Genomic DNA, 17,354 nt, shown 5'->3' with positions numbered 1-17,354 from the left:
CCTTTCTTACTGTGTGGAGTTTTCTGTTTATGCCTCACTCATGCTTTGCTTCTTATCTCATTGCAACCACTTGTAGTATTTTTCAATCCTACCTGAGCAATTCTAGCTAAACCCTAAATTTGTTGATTATATTAATGAGCTGTTCTCTCCCAAAATGCACCTTCAGCTTGAATTCTGGTTAGTGCTTTGCTGTCTGCGTAGTGCAGGTCTGCAGTACTTATGTTAGTTCTCTCTCCTTTTCCAGGTGTGGTATGCTGTTCTAGCCTCAACCCTCTTATAAACCAGACCCATCAGGACAGATTTATACCTGAAATTTTGGACTGTACTTTGCAGACCAGACCTGGGCATCATGTGCCTGTGTATTGTAGTGAAAGCTCCTGTGTTTTCAGTTCTTAGGTAGGAAAGATCAGTGACCACCACTTGTCCCTATTGATTTTCCCTTCCTTGACACTCTTTGTCATCCGTGATTTTCACTGCAACAGTCTGGTATTACTTTTTTCTGTAGTACTCATAGGGGTACTCAACTGTTCTACTAAGAAATTGGTCTTGCCTGACATTACTCAAATTGCAGAACAGCTGAGCTACATCAGGTGCTCAGTGCCATGTCTAGTTGAGGTTTGAATTCATCCAAGGATGGAGGGTCCTCACTATTTCTATGTCCTTGTCCTTGCACTGTGATAATGAAGCAGCCTTTCTCCCAGTCCTTGCAATACCACATGGATATGCACTGGCATTTCACTGGATTCAGCTGGGATTGAGGCTGGGCATGTAACTATCATAGTGGTAAATGACGCTAAGGCAAAGGACAATAATGTTTATGAAACCTTCACTTCTGGACATACCACCCTGGGTATCCTCACCTTTTCTTTGCCATGGCACTTTCCCCAGAAATCTTCAAGAAAAGTAATTGCACTTCTATTTGTGTTTTGAAGAATAAATGAATCTTTGGTGGGTAATCTCTCTGCAACAAAGAGCAAACGGTAAATGTGCTAAAATAAATGGTCACTGTCATTGTGACTGCCTATTATCTGTTATCAAAGAGTTCAGGAAGGGTCAGTGCATTCTTGGCCAGGAAGGCTCACAGATGGTGAAGGGGATGAGCTCCACCTCCTCTCTTCCATTTTAGGAAGGCCTTTCACAGGAAAGCCTTGCTCCTGGCATGGTCTCTGGGAACAGCATTGCAGACAGCTTTTGGGAGGATCTGTGGGTTGTGCCACCCTGCATCCAAGAGAGCCTGCTGCATGCAGACAGCATTTTTCATCCCCCAAGTCATTCAGTGTCTCTGTCAGAAATCAAGACATAGAGATAGTAAAGATAGGACAGAAGTAAAGGAAAGAATTGGATTGAGAATATGATAAAAGTGCCTCTCTTACTGCCCTTTTGGTAATAACCATTTCTATATGGTTATAGAGATAAAGACTGTTGCCTGAGGAAAATACTAGGAGAGTTTTCTGAGACATGAGCTGAGCAAGCAGGGGAGCCCCTGTGCTCCTGGACATCCTGACTTGGTCCTGGCAGAGCCACCCTGCCAGCTGTGCTTAGATAGGGATCTGCACCAGGTCTGTCGGCTTGGGGGCAGAGATGTCTCCATGTTCTGTCCCTTTCCTGGCCAGGCAGTGTGTTGGGACCTTTTCCTTCCCCCTGCATGGCTCCCTGTGGCCCTAGGGAGTGTCCCTCCACAGCATGGGACTGGCACTCCAGGTGCAGAAAGCCAGATGAAGCGGAGCAGGCTTGTGAAGAGCAAGTGCTCCCTGGCAGGTGGGCAAGGAGAAGGGGCCTCTGGCAGCTCAGGGGATACTGCAGCAACTGCAGGCTTTTGCAAAGTGTTGATAGGCATGTGAAAGGTGGCTCTGCATGGTGGAACACAACAGAGTCAAGGCATTCTCTCTTTCCTCGTGGACTGTGAACACCATTGACTTGTGTGTGTGATGCAGTGGAGTCTGTGGCCAAGCTCAGCTGTGTTTGTCTGTTCTAGGGTTCAAAGAGAGTCCTGAGGTCAAATGAATACGTCCTCCCGCCTGGAGGCCTGATGGAGACTGAGCTGGAGCTGACCTTCTCACTGCAGGTACCTGGTGTTGCCTGGTCCCCTGAGCTCCCTTGCTTGGCATTTTTCAGCAAGCATGACCTGAGGGCTGAGTGTGAAAGGCACAGCCTCTGTGGAGAGGCCTCCTGTGGTTGGCCAAGCCCACATCATAGCAGAACAGATTTCTGCTGTTGGCCGGCTGCTCCATTGCTCCAGAGATTGTTTTGCTGGGCATTGGGATTTGGAGGATGATGGATAGGTGCTGGGGGCCTTTGAGGGGCACCTCATCAGCATTGAGGAAGAGTTTTCTGCCTGTGTGTCATTGCCCTCATGCTGCCGTCTTCTGTGTGCTTCCCTTCCCCAGTACCCACACTTCCTCAAAAGAGATGGCAACAAACTACAGATCATGCTGCAGCGGAGGAAGAGATATAAGAACCGCACCATCCTGGGCTACAAGACCCTGGCAGTGGGAATCATTAACATGGCTGAGGTATAGGTTGCTGGGAACAAAGGGGAGTCCTACATGACCTTCCTGTGCCAGCACTGGGCAGGGAACTGGGCTGGGTCTCATTGCTATGAGTGTTCTGGCTTGCTGGCTGGCTATGATATAGAGGGGGTGGGCTGCCAGCTGCCCTTGTGTCACCCTGTCAGGGATCTTGTCTATCTGTCTGTCTGTGTAGGTCATGCAGCACCCGACGGATGGTGGGCAACTTCTGGGCCTCCACAGCAACATGAAGGATGTGAACATTCGAGTGGCTGAAATCAGCATCTACTCTTTGTCCAGTCAGCCCATTGACCATGAGGATGGGAACGTCCCCTCAGGTCCTAAAATCAAAGCTTCAGGTGTGTTTAGTGCTCAGGCCTGAAGGCAAACGTCTGGGACATGGGTAACGAACGGAGTGTATCCCCCAGTGCTGCCAGCAATGCCAGTCCTTTCACTGGAGCCATGACAGGCATCATGCTTAGCTGGGGCATTTGCACTGTCTGTTTTCAGATCGCTCCCCAGACATTGATAACTACTCTGAAGAAGAGGATGACAGCTTCTCCTCGGAGCAGGAAGCCAGTGATGATGCTGTGCAGGGTCAGGTAAGGGAGGCCTGGCAAGGTGCCTTATGTCCTGGTCCTGTTTCAGGGACAAGAGTCAGGGGTTGAGGTTCTTGATCACCTTGAGCCTCTCATCCCCTCATAAACATTTGACACTGATTCAGAGGGCAGAAAGCCATAATACCTGACAGCAAAAAGAACTGTGGGCTGCTGTCAAGTCCACGGTGAGGCAAAGGAGTTTGGAGAGCCATAGATCTCACCCATTTGTCTTTGGAGCTGTCTGATCTGCAGCAGAAGATCCCTGCTGAGCCCCCTCCACCTTGCACCATGGTTTTCTCCCTTCTCCCTGTGATAACAAGTCTGAGACTCCTCACTGTCTGAGAGCGAACAGGGATTTTAGGAAGAAGTACTGTCTAGGTCTGAAAATGGTCAGAGGTAGCAGACCCATCCCAGCACTGTGATGAGTTTTGTCACTGCTGTTTGCTGTCCTCTTGCTCTGGTGCCTGTACTTGAGGCCACAGAAAGCCTTGTGGTAATGTGCTGATAAAGCACAGGGACAAACCCCTGTTCAGGGTTGTTATCTGGGGTAACTGAGGTTCATGTTAATAGATCCCTTGAGGCAGATTAGAGTGAAACAACACTGGATGACCAGTGCTTATAAATATATGTGTATATGGCAGGTTTATTTCAGAACAACTTGGTTGCAAAGGAAAGGAGGTATGTAGCCATTTTGGTTTTATCACCTATAGTAATACAAGAGTATAAAAAGATATCACTTATCAAAATATATAAGGAAAAGAAAGAGAGGTAAAGAAAGGATAAGAGTAGACAGTGGAGAGGAAAGATACCACCACATGTGGAATCAGACTTGACTGTTGCTTGGTCAAAGTGATGGTCACAGTCTTGGTGGGGGAAGATCCTGAAACAGGGAGTCCAATGGTTAATATACATTTAGGTTTAGGTAGGAATGCCCAGATACCTTCCCTGGAGTGGGGAGTTTTACACTGTCTAGTGTAACATTGTGGCTCTGTTGCAACACTGGATTAAGTGCAGTCCTCTGGTAAAAGGCCTCAGAAATGAGTCTGGGGGTGCTTTGGGGGTCTTTGATAGTTTGACACCTCCTAAGACATGAGAGTTCTCTCTCACTTCACTGTAGTTGAGCCAGTTATGCCCCATCAGAGGGGATGAATACCCTCAGGCCTAAGGGAGGGGGGATGGGGGAGGAAGTTTTACACCTGAGCCAGTTGTGTAAGGGAGGATTTTGGCCTGATAAAAAGCATTATCCTACCTAGCAGGATCTGCTTCTTGTGGCCTCTTCCTTTATCTGGCTCAAAACACAGCTTGTTGCTAAACTAAGGTTGGTTTGTTGTGGTCAACCTCTGGTTATGGGTGCTCACCCTTCTGCACCTAAGCTGTTTTTATGCAGATCAGAGGTTTCTCCACCATGCATCCAAAGATTCTCCTCCTCTCCTTCAGTTTGCTGGGCTTCAGCAAAGCACGTGCTGCTTTTGCAAATGGCCATTTGTTTGAGTCATTAACCATTAACATTTCAGTCTCTCACAAGGATCCTCCAGATTACCTGTCCCATCATGCTGGATTAATACATCCGGAGCCCATGTCCCTGGGAGTTGTGCATATTGTTAAGGCTAATACTTGGAATAAATGGCTTTTTGTCATTCGTGTGCTGTGCCCTCTGAGCTAACTCTGGAGAGAGGAGAGCATGAGAACACAAAGGTCATGAGAAGGCTGTCTTTCCTCTTAATCTTGGTGATACATTCCTCTCTGGAGGGGCTTGGGGACAGAAGTGCTGGGAATGAAGGTCTGAGGGGGGACAGTACTAAGGAGAGAGAAGGAGCTCCATAGAGAGAGATAGCAGAAGTGAGAAACAAGACTTTGGGAGCAGAGTGGATCAAAGCTTTTCAAAATGGAGGGCAAATGTGGGTCAGGGGATCTTTTAGGAGGTGCTGCTCCCTGAACTTAGTTGTTCTGATGTGCTGTGACTTTTTGCCTGCAGGATCTGTTTGATGAAGAGGATGACTTGAGGAAAACCAAGAAGGCCAGGAGGAAAATGATCCGAACCACATCAATGACCAGAGTAACATTAGCATTTACAACATGATGGAAGGGATTCTTCCATTCTTTCTCCCCTCCCTGATGGCAGTGAAGGGTGTTGGGGACATGCTGGCACTGGTGCAAGGCAGGGAAGAGAGCCCTTGGCTCTGAGAAGGAGCAAAACTCTTGCTATTAATGAGCTAACTTGTTGTTCAGAGTTGTACATGTCTGTACAGTTCATGGTCTGTACTGTGTTCAGCCTGGCTTTTTATCAGTGGTGATCTGTATGCAACACAGTTTTGATTTGCTCCTGTGACAAGGTCCCTTTCCTTTCCTGAGGAAGGGGAAGGTAGGCACAAGGAAAGGTGAACTATTAGCAGCTCTTCTGCATGTCTGCAGAATGGAGAAGTTGCTCTGCCAGACCCTTGCTCTCCAAATTTCTCATCCCTGTTGACTTCAGCCCTGCAGATCCCTGGCCACCTTCTTCCTGTGTTTGTTCCCCATCTTTTCTTGCTTGAAGGCAGTATTGCTCAATCAGATGGTGTGGGGAGAAATCAGATAAATAGACAGATAAGTGCTTTTCCAGCCTGTAGCAGAGAAAGTACGAGTTCTTGCATCCTCCCTCATGCCCAGACAGTGGCTTCTTGTAGAGTACAGATGTAGTCCAAGTCCTGCAGCAAATTTAAAGAGAGAGAGAGCAATCATAGCTGACCTTGGACCTCTGGACCCAGAAGGGAGCTGAAAGCATGTTTGAGAGAATAACCACAGCCTGTATGTTACTCAGCTTGGAACATCGTTCAGAATTTTGCTGATCTTTTTTTCTTCCCTTCTTTTGTTTTAGCAACCAAACTTCAAGCAGAAATTTGTGGCTTTGTTGAAGAGGTTTAAAGTGACAGAAGAGGTAAGAAGCAGTAGGTCTGCTCCATCTGGCAGTGTCTCCTGCAGATGTATAGGTGTCAGAGTGCAGGTTCCCACTCATGCACACAAGGCTCATGATGTGCCAAAGGTGGTGTGAGACCCACCAGAGACTAGGCCTTGGCTTTTCCAAAGCCTTCTGCCTCAAGAAGGCAGCTCTGAGCCATGTGCTCAAATCAAAAAGCACCTTCCTCTTGGGGAGAGGTGCCCAGGGAAGAAGAGTACTGTCACACACTGGCTCTGCACCAGGAGCTGGCATTGGAGGGACAATCCTGTCCATGACTGACAGCAGGCTAACATCAGCCTGTGGATAGCTTGTCTTAGCTGACAGGCTAAGTGTACAGCACAGCCAGTGAAGGTCCTCCCAGGTGTCTTAACTGCCAATAAGTATGATGGGTTTCTGTGACTTCTTTGGATGTCATGCTCCTGGCCCAAGGACAATGTCACTGGATTCTTCCCCAGCCTGGATTTGTCTCCCTGACATGGGAACAGTGCCATGGTGTGCTTCAGGACTGACAGGCAGCTTGTACATGCCTGTTGCAAGTAACTCCATATCTCTTCACTGCTCTCTGGGCTTGGTCCCACAGGTCCTGGACTCTGACCCCGTAGATCAGACTCAGGAGGCAGAAGAAGACTTGGGCTTGCTCTATGACAGCCTGGAAGAGTGCAACAACAGTGACAGCGGCCCAGAGATTGAGGACAATGAGAGTGTGCACAGCACACCCAAGCCCACCCTGAGGTAAGGGTTGCAGAGAGTCTCTGGCCAACAGCACAGTCTATGGGACCTGGAGAAATGCTCTCCGACACCTTTCTGTTGCTTGGGCTAATGCAGGCATTGTCTTGTCTCTGCTCCCATTGCCACCTTCTATTGGCACCCCGGCTCCTCACTCAAAACTGCCCATTAAATCTGGCTTCCATCACATATAGTCTCATTTATTCTTCTGCCAGCCCAGCATCTGACACTGATCTGCTGGAAGAGTGCTGTTTGATCTAAGTCCTGGCTGCTCCCAGCTCGCATAATTTTCTGCCGACAATCCTGGTGTTCTCTGGGCTCTCCACACTGAATGATGCCTGTCTTTTAAGCACTTTGTAACTGCTTGGACCAGTCCTTGTGAGATGTGCATGCTGTGTTCCCACCCTTTGTGGAGATGTGACTAGCAACCATCAGCACTGTTCCTCACCCCATTCCCCAGGCACTGGTGACTTGCTCTGCCGAGAAGTGCTGACACAGCACAGAGGTCTTTGGTGGACCATGCAGTGAATCCAGGCTTTGCTCCCATGTGATCTGTGCTCACCTGGCCTCTCTGCTCATGGCTCTTGTGCTTTTGTGCTGTCTTTTTGTGAAAAAGTTGTCTTTTATTGTCTTTCTACTTGACTGTGTCATAGTGCGCTGGGTTTCTTGTAGTCAAACCAAGCTCCCCTGGTACTGTTGTTTCTATAGCTTTCATATAGAGAATCAATGAATTGTAGGATAGCCTGGGTTGGAAGGGACCTGAAAGATCATCTAGTGCTGACCTCTCTGCCATGTAAAGATATATGTGTATATATATATATGTGTGTGTATATATATATGTATATATATATATGTATATATATGTATATATATGTATATGTATATATATATTAAAACTACTATTTGGAATAGCTGGTATCCCTGCTGAAGGTACTTAGCAGGAGTAGTAGGGATGGTTTGCCATAGGCAATCTGTTTGAAATTAAATCTGCTGGATTCTGGAACCCATGGGCCACTTGGGAAAAAACAGAAACATGACAGAAGTCGGGTTTTCCACAAACCCTCAAATCATTGTGAAGGAGACAGTAGGCACATGGGCAAGCTGCTTAAGCGGTCTACTTGGACTCCAAAAGGAGTTTCACATGGTCTCTCATCAAAGGAGACAAAGGTGCTGTGAGAGAAAAAGAAAGGTCTTTATGTGGTCAGGTAAAGGTTTATGCATATAAGCTATGTGAAACTGTAAGAGAAGTCTGTAGAGAGTATTTAAATGTAAGACCCCCACCCTGGTTCTGCAAGTGCCTACTTGTGAACATCTGGTCACTGGAGCAGCATTCCAGAGTTTGTGCTGGTACCTGCCATTACAGTCTCCTGGTGTGTTTGGTGCTATTTCTGGAAGGACAGCATACTGGGCTCTGAGCTGTTCTTCATCCTGTTCACAAAGTGTCCCTGGCTTGGTTTGGTCTCTAGTGCCTCAGTCTCTGGCAGTGCTGAGTGTGTGTGTATTCCTGGAATTCACATTACTGGGACTGTATTTTTCTAAGGAGATGTGGAAGCCACCTGCCAAGGTGTTTCATGTATTCTTTGTGGTTCCCAAGTGCTAAGTAGCCTTCTCAGCTGGTAAATTACAGCCCAGCCTGTAAATTTGAGATGATCCTCACGTTGGATTTCTTGTCATAGACAGTCTTGCTAGACACTGTGAAGATCTCTGTGGAGCAAGGGCATTAATGGTATGAAGTGGACAGTGCTGGGAGCTGATCCTTTTGATCAGCCAGCAAAGCCATGCAGCATCAGTTTGCTCCTGCACTGGGGCAAAATGAGCTGAAACCAAGGCTGTTAGGCAGGACCTCAAGTCAGACCTCTTGATGGAAGGTCAGAGGTGAAGGAGCAAGTGTTTTCATAGATGACTGGGAAAATGGGTGAGGCGAGGGCAGCTAAATTAATTTAGAACAGAAGGAGGCTGTGCAGAAGGGCTGGGATTTACCTGAATCTCAGCATGCTGAGATGTGGCTTCAATCATGCCTATAGGAGGAGAGCGTTTAAACTGCAGAGCAGGAAATTGCAGAAGAGCTCTCTGCTTAGTGTGACATCCTCAAGGGATGAAAGTTTCTGAATTGCAAGTGAGAGAAGGCACAAACAAACACAGCTTTCATGGGGAAAGGGGAAGACAGCCCAATTTAAATAGAGTGTTGAAAGCCAGAGAAAGTATAATACAGTCTAAACACATCCAGTGCCTAAGAAAAAGAAGAGAATGAAGATTGCTCTTCGTGGTGCCAGTGGCTCTAAGGGTATGTCACATTCTGGTGGGATTACTTGGGACAGTACAGAGGAATATGAAAAAAAGGCTGATTGAGGGGTGAACTATTGGAAAACTTGTATGTTCTTCTGGTTTGACTTTTAAGTTACTAATATAGTCTGTATGGATTGCAATTTCTGGATGGGGAAAGGCAAGTGTAGAGTAATGACTGTACAGGTGGTGACAATGCCTGAGATTTTGTAGCAGAGAATGGAAGGGCAGAGAGAGAAGAAATATGTTAGTAAAAGGAGACATAATTTATACCAGTGTGACCTGGAGAAAATGTCTCTCCAGGGCACTATTGTGACTCTAAACCTGAAGCATTGCTAAGCGAGCATGTGAAGCAGCTGGTCACAGAGCCAGTGAGGGGAAAATCAAGCCTTGACTTTTCCCAACCAGTGCATAAACACTGCTGCTGAAGAGCTGCTCTGTGTGGGAGCAATCATTTATTTACAGAGATGGACAGTCCTTTTAGGAGCAGTAAAACCTAACAAACACTGTTGTTCCTGGCAGTACAGTGTGCTGTATACAAATGAGGAAGCATGCTAAAAGGAAAATAAAAGGAGCAGTCAGGATTTCACAGGTCTGGAGGAATCCTGCAGGAAGCTGCAGGTATATCCTGATGAGGAAAGTAGAAAACAATGGAAAGAAACTCTGATGGAGTCCTAACAGAACTTCTTTATATCTTACACCTCTGTGGCCATCCCTGGAAACCTGCAACCTGATATCCCCATCTGCACACTAGGCAAATCAGGAGAGGTGCCTAGTGGGGGTTAATGAGCACATACACATAGTTTAGAGGGAATCTAGCTCAGATCTCCTGCAGCAAAGTCACACATTGCAGGTGGATTCTGGTTGCTGTAAAGGTCCTGGGAAAACTGGCAAGTGAGATCCAGTGACAGACCCTGCTTGTTTCCTAAAGACTGGTCTTTGAGCAGCCCACAGGCTGTGAAAGGGGTCCTTGGCAAATTAATAATCTGTGAAAAAAGAGTAAGCAAAGGTGGAAGTTCACACTGTAGTGGCAGAGACTGTCCTGGCTGCCCCAAAAGAGTTCCTGTGTGAACCATGGTGATTTGAAAACAGAACATCGGAGCTGCACTCTGCAGCTCTACCAAAATGTCAACTAAGAGACCTAAAACTTGGCAAATTTAAGTACTGCACTGCCTGAGGTGTGGTTATGTGTGCAATACTGTGATCTTCAGAGCCTTGGGAAAGGGGAAGGCAGAAAGGGAAGGTGAGCACTGCAGCTGGAAGTGTGCAGCAGCAGCAGGCAGAGGCAAGGAATCATCCCTGGAAAAGGGAAAACAGAAGGGAAGGCAGCAGAAAGCTACGGAAGCTGTGGTGGTGCAGAAGAGGCAGAGAGGTTCAGCAGCACACTGGAGTTGTGGTGTTGACAGAGACCACGTACCAGTGAGATGGGGCAAGGTGGCAGTTCCTTGCTTGCACTCCAGGGGTAGGGGATCACCTGAGGCAGAAAGCACTGGGAGATCCTGCCTCCAGCTCCCCGGGGTCACAGGGGGCACTGCTGGCAGGTCTGCTCCTCAGCTGTGCATCACCCAGACACTTGGCTCTCTGGCCCTGTGTCCCACTGAGGACCTCTCCACAGGGCTCTGTGCTTGGGACAGGCCGGTGGGGGTGTGCTGGGGTCATGGTGACTTTGTTCCTCTCTTATTCCTGCCTTTTTCTCTCCCGTCTGTCTGTCTGTCCGTCCGTTCGTCTGTCTGTTTCTCTGCAGGCGTTTCTTTGAGGGAGTCTCTCATTCTGGTTCCCAGACTGAGATCGGCAGTCTGCACAGCCAGAAAGGGCAGGATCAAGAGTCGGGCAGCCCTGTGAGTTACACCACCACCACCACCACCTCATGCCCCTTTCCCTCCCCAGCTAGCCCAGCACCCCCACAATGCCTGCACTCTGAGACCACAGCTCCTGGCAGCACCTGCCTGGGGCTGCTCCTTTCCTTCTTTCTTCCTCTTTTTCCCAGCACAGGCAGACAGGTAGCGATGGGGGGCATCCTCTGGGGCCAGTCCCAGGGGAATGCCGGGCTCCCCTGTGGGAGCATGTGTTCTGTGAAGCCAAGTGTGGGTCACTGGCAGCTACCCTGCTCAGTGTGCTCCGTCCTGCTCTGACCCCACTCCCTGTCCCCCAGGGCGAGGCAGACAAGCGGAAGCCAGGAGCACAGCGACCACAAGAAGAGCCAGGAACAGACGTCCCTGCAGTGGTGAGTCCAGGCTATGGGATGTGGGACTCTCTGAGACCCCGCCTTGCTTTCTGGAGTACCTGGGTTGTCTACCAGCTTGGGAGCAGGGCTGGGAAGACAAGTAGATTGTGCTGGGGAGCAGCATGAGTTAAAGGAATGTTAGAGTCTACAGGAGGTGCAGCCCAGCCTTCCCGAGGCCCTGCAGCGTTGGCTCTTGAGGGGGGCCAACAGGCCCATCATTGGATGGGCACCCATGGGTGTAGGGCTGCTCCCTGTAGAAGCAAGGAGAGCAGTGTGTGTGAAGTGACTGTGTGTGTGGCCCTCAGGAGCTGGCTGCAGAGGAGCCGTGTTCCCGGCTGGCCCCTGCAGAGGCTGCCATGAGGGAAGGCAGCATGGACAGACTGGCCCAGCTGGTCCCTGGGACCAAAACCGAGCTCCCCAGTGCTGTATCGCCCAGGTAAGGCAGGTCTGTGCCCCCTGCCAGGGCTGAGCAGGTCACACTGGCTCTCTGAACTGAGTGGGGATTGATAGAGATGAAATTTCCTCAACAGTTTTGCCTCTCCTGCTTCTCCCTCACAGCAAGGCAGAGAGCAAGCAGTTGTGGCGTCCCCGCAGCACGTCTGTGAAGGACCGGCAGAGCTCAAAGGGACAGGGTGGCCGTGCCAGCAGCTTGGACAGTGAGAGCTCTCCAGACTCATGGCATAGCACCCAGGTGAGGCCCTTGGGAGCCAGCCTGCCTGGAGGCTTCTCACTCAAGAACCCTGCCAGGTCTTCAGCCATGGGCAGTGTCCAGGGTGGCTGCTGCCTGGCATTAACCTTTGTGGTGATGCTGTCACAGGTACCCCGAAAGTCTGTTTATGACCAGCTGAACCAGATCCTGGTGTCAGATGAGCAGCTTCCTGAGAGCATCGTGCTGGTGAATGTCGCTGAGTGGCAGGGGCAGGTAAGTAGGTGTGATGGGAGCTGGATGCATAGAGGCAGCTGTCAGCAGGGTGGATTCTCCCAGTCATAGCAGGGTGTCCTAGGGAAACTGGCACCAGCTGTGCCCTCCTCTCCCCCACTGTGGCACTTCCTTCAGGGAGGCAGTGCATTTACATGGTTCTGAGCTGCATACACAAGAGTCAGGTGTGTCTCCTCCATCATGTGGCATCACTGGATCCTCAAAACATGATGTCCTGGTCAGTCCCAGAAAGGCTGGCTGGTGGACTGTACCATAGGCTCTCACTGCTTGGTCCTGGTTCCCAGGAACCCCATGGGTCAGAGCTTTGTTGGATTTCCTGGCAAAGGGCTCCCTTCCTCTGTGGGCACCAGGCCCTGGGAGGTATTTCCCACTGAGAGATGGAAGAGTGTGTCACCTGCCACTCCCAGGGAGGATTAACTACATCATCAGAGCTGAGGTCTCTAGGCAGGGTGGGATGTGAGGCCTTCCTGCCTCATTTCCATGCAAGGAGAGGCCCAGCTCCTGCCTCCCCCATACCTGGAGTGCTAAAGCTTTTGACTGCTAAAGGTGAGCAGGGAAATGTACCTGCGTGCAAACATGCAAACAAGCAGTTAGATATAACACCTGTGAGACCCTTTCAGGATCCTGCAGCTATGCCTGACATCCAGAAACGGTGCTGGAAAATTTTATGGCAGAAGAAAGGACTTCTCAGTGAGAGGTGGTGAAATCTTGTCTCAGGCTGTGCAGTCTTGGCTTGTTCCACTGGGATAGGGAAAAAAGGGTCAATGCCCACTCCCAGAACTAGTCCTTCCTAGCCCCCATCTGGCTTGAGTGCCTATTGGACCACTCTTGAACAGCATGCAGACACCTGAAGAGACAGAACAATTTTGGAGTGCCACGTTTGGACAGAGCAAGAGGAGGGGAGTGAGCAGAGGCAGACTGAGCCCAGAGCTGGGCCCTGCTGTGGCATGGCAGGATTTAAATCAGAGGGTCCCTGGACCAAGTTGCTTATGTCAAGAAGCGCAGCCTGGTTCTTGGCACAGTTTTGCCCTTGTCATGGCAAGGGTGGTGACTGCTGTGCTCAAAGGTGAGAGCAGGGGGCTGGCTGGCCCCTAGAGCAGAGCTGGGAGGAGCAGGGATGCTCAAGATGCAGCTGTGAGTGACCTGATGGTTTTGGCCTCCTTGCATGGCACGGGTGGGGACAGGTGTCCCAGTTCTAATCTGGGGGGCACCCAGGGCAGGCATGGGCTGGTGCTGGCCAGCACTGCCATGCCTCCAGGGTGCCTTAACCTGAGCTCTCTGCATTGGCAGTACGTGAGTGAGCAGCTCCAGGCGCACAAGCAGTTGGTTGTATCCACCTGCTCCGTGGCAGACATCCAGGCAGCCTTCAACACCACTGTCTCCCGCATCCAGCGATAGTGAGTACAGCTTGGGCTCAGCCTGGTGGCACTGTATGGATTCAGAGAAGGGCTGGGTATGGCCCTGGCTCCCCAGGGCTCATTAGGACCCTTTGGGGTTATGGACACTACTATAGAAACAAGTGTAGACCCTGGGGAAAGTGGGGGGTGCTGGTACTGCTTTTGCCCATGGCAGTGCACACCAAGCTGGATATTGTCAGTTGGCGTGGCCGGGCATGTCCCCTGGCCCACCTACTGAGCCACTGCACATCCCTCATGGTCTCCTTTCCTCTCCCTTTCGCAGCTGTAACTGTAACTCCCATATGCCTCCCCCGGTGAAGGTGGTAGTGGCAGGGGACCAGAGCTACCTGAGTGTTGTCCTCCGTTTCTTTGTGGAGCAACTGGCCAGCAAGACACCCGACTGGCTCAACTACCTTCGCTTCCTGCTTGTGCCACTGGGTGAGAGCCATTGGGAGCCCAGCTGCAGGCCTGTCCTCTCCCACCTCCCCAGACTCCCCTGCCTAAAGCCAATGCTGCCTTTCTGCCCTGCAGGCTCTCACCCTCTGGCCAAGTACCTGGCCTCGGTGGATAACAAGTACAGTACTCTCTTCCTGGACACAGCGTGGCGGGAGCTGTTCAGCAGGGCTGAGCCACCCACCGCAGGTGAGGAGCAGGGCAGGCTGGAGTCAGCAGTGCCCTGAGGGGGACAGCTCTCTATCAGCTGTCATTGAGGTCTTCATGGCTCTTTATGCCCGCAGACACTGTGGATATAGCAGGCCGTGTCGCCCAGTTCATCGCTGGAGCCAGCTTCTCTCACCAGCTCCCCATCTCTGAGGCCATGCTGACCTACAAGCAGAAGAGGTTAGTCTGGTCCCAGGGCGCCTGTCCTCCCCTCATGCGGCCCCGGTCTGGGACGTGCCCAGGACAGGAATGAGGGACACAGGGGACAAGTGAGTGAGGCCCTGCATTCCACTGAGGAGCAGCATGGTGCTGAGGGGAGCTGGGGTCCCATAGTGAGAGGCGTGCAGCACCGTTCCGTGCCACTTCTTGGTGTCCTTGGCCCCTCCAGTAGCTGTGGCTGTGACAGCCCCAATGGTGGGGACCAGCTGCCAGGGCTGGGATGGGCTGGGTGGGGCTGCAAGCTGGTACTGTGCTGCCCGGGGGTTGATGCTCGTGTTCCAGCTGCACTCTCACCTCTCCCTTCTCTTGGTTTCTGGCACCCAAGGAAGAGAAGTCTCTATTTTGATTTTTATATCAGGTATTGGCTTGTGCTTGCTGTGCCGCTGCCTGGCCCCTCCCTGCCTTTCCCCATGTGCGTCCATCCCTCTTGCTGTGCAGGGGAGCCGTGACCCCACAGTGGGCCAGGGCTGCCCTCCCGCATGCAAGCCCTTTCCCAGCACTGGAGGGGACAACTCCTTGCCTCCTTGTGTAGTGTGCCCTGTGCTGCCATGTTGGGGACAGGGGGTCTCATGGGAGGGAGGGCAAAGGAGATGGTCCTAGTGGATGTGAGCCAGCATTGACCCCTGCGAGTGCAGGGCTGCCTGGGCACAAGGTTAGTAGTCACAGAGCAATTGATGCTCAGCACACCCAGACCCTGACCAGCCTCTCTTCCTTCTGCAGCCCCGACGAGGACTCCTGCCAGAAGTTTGTCCCCTTTGTGGGGGTGAGTGTGTTGAGGGGCCAGCAGGGGCTGAGGGGAGACGGGCAGGGCACAGCCCTGCTGATGCTAGGGATCCTCTGACTTGTCTGTCTTTGCAGGTGGTGAAGGTGGGCCTGGTGGAGCAGTCTTTCAGTGCCTCCGGTGAGTCCGTGGGAGTCCTCAGCTCTTTTCCACTCAGAGAGGCCCTTGTTGGTGTCCTCCAACCTCTCAAACCCACACTTTTCCTCCCCAGTGGACTCGGATGATGCCACAGTCTGCACCCCCTCCCTGCTGAGCTCAACACCAGCCTCCAGCGCAGCTGTTCCCTATGGCAAGGAGACCGTGAGCACCCCGCCACCCTCTCCGTCCGTCAGCAGCGGCCTCTCGGGTGCTGGGTAAGAAAACAAGGCCCCCTCAGCCTGGGGCAGCGGTGGGGAGAGGAACAGGGGCAGCATCTGTGTGCTGCATGTGCTGCTCATCTTCTCCAGGTCTCTGAGCCCTGGTGTGGAGGTGATGGGCCTGCAGGTGGACTATTGGACAACACAAGGGCTGGACAGGAAGAAGGAGGGTGACAAGCGGGAGACGGGTATCAAGAACACACTCAAGAGCAACTTCCGCTCACTCCAGGTCAGCCGCATCCCCAGCACAGGGGAACTGGTGCCCCCCAGCACCATGGCCATGACCGTGGTCACCAAGGAGAAAAACAAGAAAGGTAACCAAGCCCACTCTGGGGTGATCTCTGGCTGTGGGGCCACAGTGCTTTGCAAAAAGGGTGGGGGAGGAGCCTGCAGGAGGGCAGGGCTGAGATGTGGCCCAGCAGGGGTTAGTCAATGCACTGGGGCAAGGGCTCCCATCCAGGGCCCGGTGGGGACACCCTAACATTGGTCCTGTCTGGCCTCGGTCCCCAGTGATGTTCCTGAGCAAGAAACCAAAAGAAAAGGACTTGGAACCCAAAAGCCAAGTCATTGAAGGGATCACACGCCTCATCTGCACAGCCAAGCACCAGAACACCATGTTGCGAGGTGAGGGGAGGTACCAGCCCCTTGGGGCTGTAGCGGGGCAGACCAGGCAGCACAGGCTGGCTGTGGTAGGGCTGTACCTCACTGCACCTCTCCTCTCAGTCTCCATAGATGGGGTGGAGTGGAACGATGTGAAGTTTTTCCAGCTGGCAGCACAGTGGCCAACACACGTCAAGTACCTCCCTGTGGGCATCTTCGGCTACTCGAAGAGTGTGTGAGACATTGGGGCATCCCTGGAATGCAGCTGCAGTGGGTTGCAGGAGGAGACAGGGAGATGGACATGCTCTTGTCCCCATCTTCTGCAGACCAGTCTCTGCCTGCTCAGTGGTGGGGGATACCACACCTGCACCCTGTGGGCCAAGACCCGTGAAGGTGAGGCCAGTGAGACCGGGTCCATGCACCCTCCAACACCAGCCAGGACACCATGCCATCTGCCTCCCGTGACCCCCAACAGCAGCCTGGGACAAGGGTTGGCACCAGCCAGCAGGGCCCCAGGAAGGGCTCTGGGCCCCACTCTCTGCAGATGCACCTGCCAGGCCAGCCCTGTAGCCAGCCAGGGCCCCAGCTGGGCTGGACCCAGGCAGGTTCCCCAGTGCTGTAGCCAGCCAGATTGCTCTGTGCAGGGGGCAGGTGCTGAGCAGGGCCCACCAACCCCTGTTATCACCCTTGCCAGCCCCACTGCCAGCCTTGCACTGCTGTGCTGGCCCTGCCCTCTGCAGCACAGCCTCAGCAGCTTTTCCAGTCCCCCTGCAGCCCTGCTGCTGAGGCTGTCCTCTTCATCTCCCCATCCCTTCCTAACCAGCCCTACCCCATGGTGCTGCCAGCTGGAGGTGTGGGATGAGGGCACCTGAGTTTTTTTTTTTACAAGATTCTATTTTTTTTAAATTTATTGTATGGTTACTTTTCGGGATTAATTTTAATAAATTAATGCTGTTACCATTATGGCAGGGTGTGGGGGTGTGTGGGGGTGGGTGTGGGTGTGGGTGTGTGAGCCCCCATGTCTGTGGGCATGACTGAGGGCATGACTGAGCACAGCTAGGAGAGAACAGACACTCCAGGGCTGCCTGAGCACAGCAACCACAGGGGTATGGCCTGGCCACACTCCC

At 51.8% G+C, this 17,354-nt stretch overlaps 1 protein-coding gene across 2 annotated transcripts in view; it reads left to right on the top strand.

Annotated features, from left to right (window-relative positions):
• LOC146439060 (phosphofurin acidic cluster sorting protein 2-like) overlaps positions 1-17,190 on the top strand; it is a 55,474-nt gene extending 38,284 nt beyond the window's left edge. Inside the window, exons 3-25 of one of the 2 annotated variants that reach the window (XM_085054478.1) lie at positions 1,976-2,065; positions 2,388-2,513; positions 2,704-2,866; positions 3,018-3,109; positions 5,082-5,162; positions 5,961-6,020; positions 6,622-6,773; positions 10,795-10,888; positions 11,203-11,274; positions 11,580-11,710; positions 11,833-11,965; positions 12,092-12,196; positions 13,505-13,611; positions 13,895-14,049; positions 14,143-14,253; positions 14,349-14,451; positions 14,816-14,848; positions 15,211-15,253; positions 15,349-15,391; positions 15,483-15,624; positions 15,718-15,941; positions 16,138-16,251; positions 16,351-17,190. In XM_085054478.1, coding sequence (XP_084910604.1) covers positions 1,976-2,065; positions 2,388-2,513; positions 2,704-2,866; positions 3,018-3,109; positions 5,082-5,162; positions 5,961-6,020; positions 6,622-6,773; positions 10,795-10,888; positions 11,203-11,274; positions 11,580-11,710; positions 11,833-11,965; positions 12,092-12,196; positions 13,505-13,611; positions 13,895-14,049; positions 14,143-14,253; positions 14,349-14,451; positions 14,816-14,848; positions 15,211-15,253; positions 15,349-15,391; positions 15,483-15,624; positions 15,718-15,941; positions 16,138-16,251; positions 16,351-16,466 — 2,490 coding nt within the window. In that variant the 3' untranslated portion in view covers positions 16,467-17,190. The remainder of the gene's footprint in view (positions 1-1,975; positions 2,066-2,387; positions 2,514-2,703; positions 2,867-3,017; positions 3,110-5,081; positions 5,163-5,960; positions 6,021-6,621; positions 6,774-10,794; positions 10,889-11,202; positions 11,275-11,579; positions 11,711-11,832; positions 11,966-12,091; positions 12,197-13,504; positions 13,612-13,894; positions 14,050-14,142; positions 14,254-14,348; positions 14,452-14,815; positions 14,849-15,210; positions 15,254-15,348; positions 15,392-15,482; positions 15,625-15,717; positions 15,942-16,137; positions 16,252-16,350) is intronic. The other variant, XM_085054479.1, reaches the window with a different exon arrangement.
• The last annotated feature ends 164 nt before the right edge of the window (positions 17,191-17,354 follow it).

Source organism: Lichenostomus cassidix, chromosome 3 (assembly GCF_008360975.1).
Source record: "Lichenostomus cassidix isolate B80296 chromosome 3, HeHo_3.0, whole genome shotgun sequence".
Classification (NCBI taxonomy): domain Eukaryota; kingdom Metazoa; phylum Chordata; class Aves; order Passeriformes; family Meliphagidae; genus Lichenostomus; species Lichenostomus cassidix.
The sequence above is the reverse complement of the archived record's forward strand: the minus strand, read 5'-3'. Positions and strand labels throughout refer to the sequence as shown.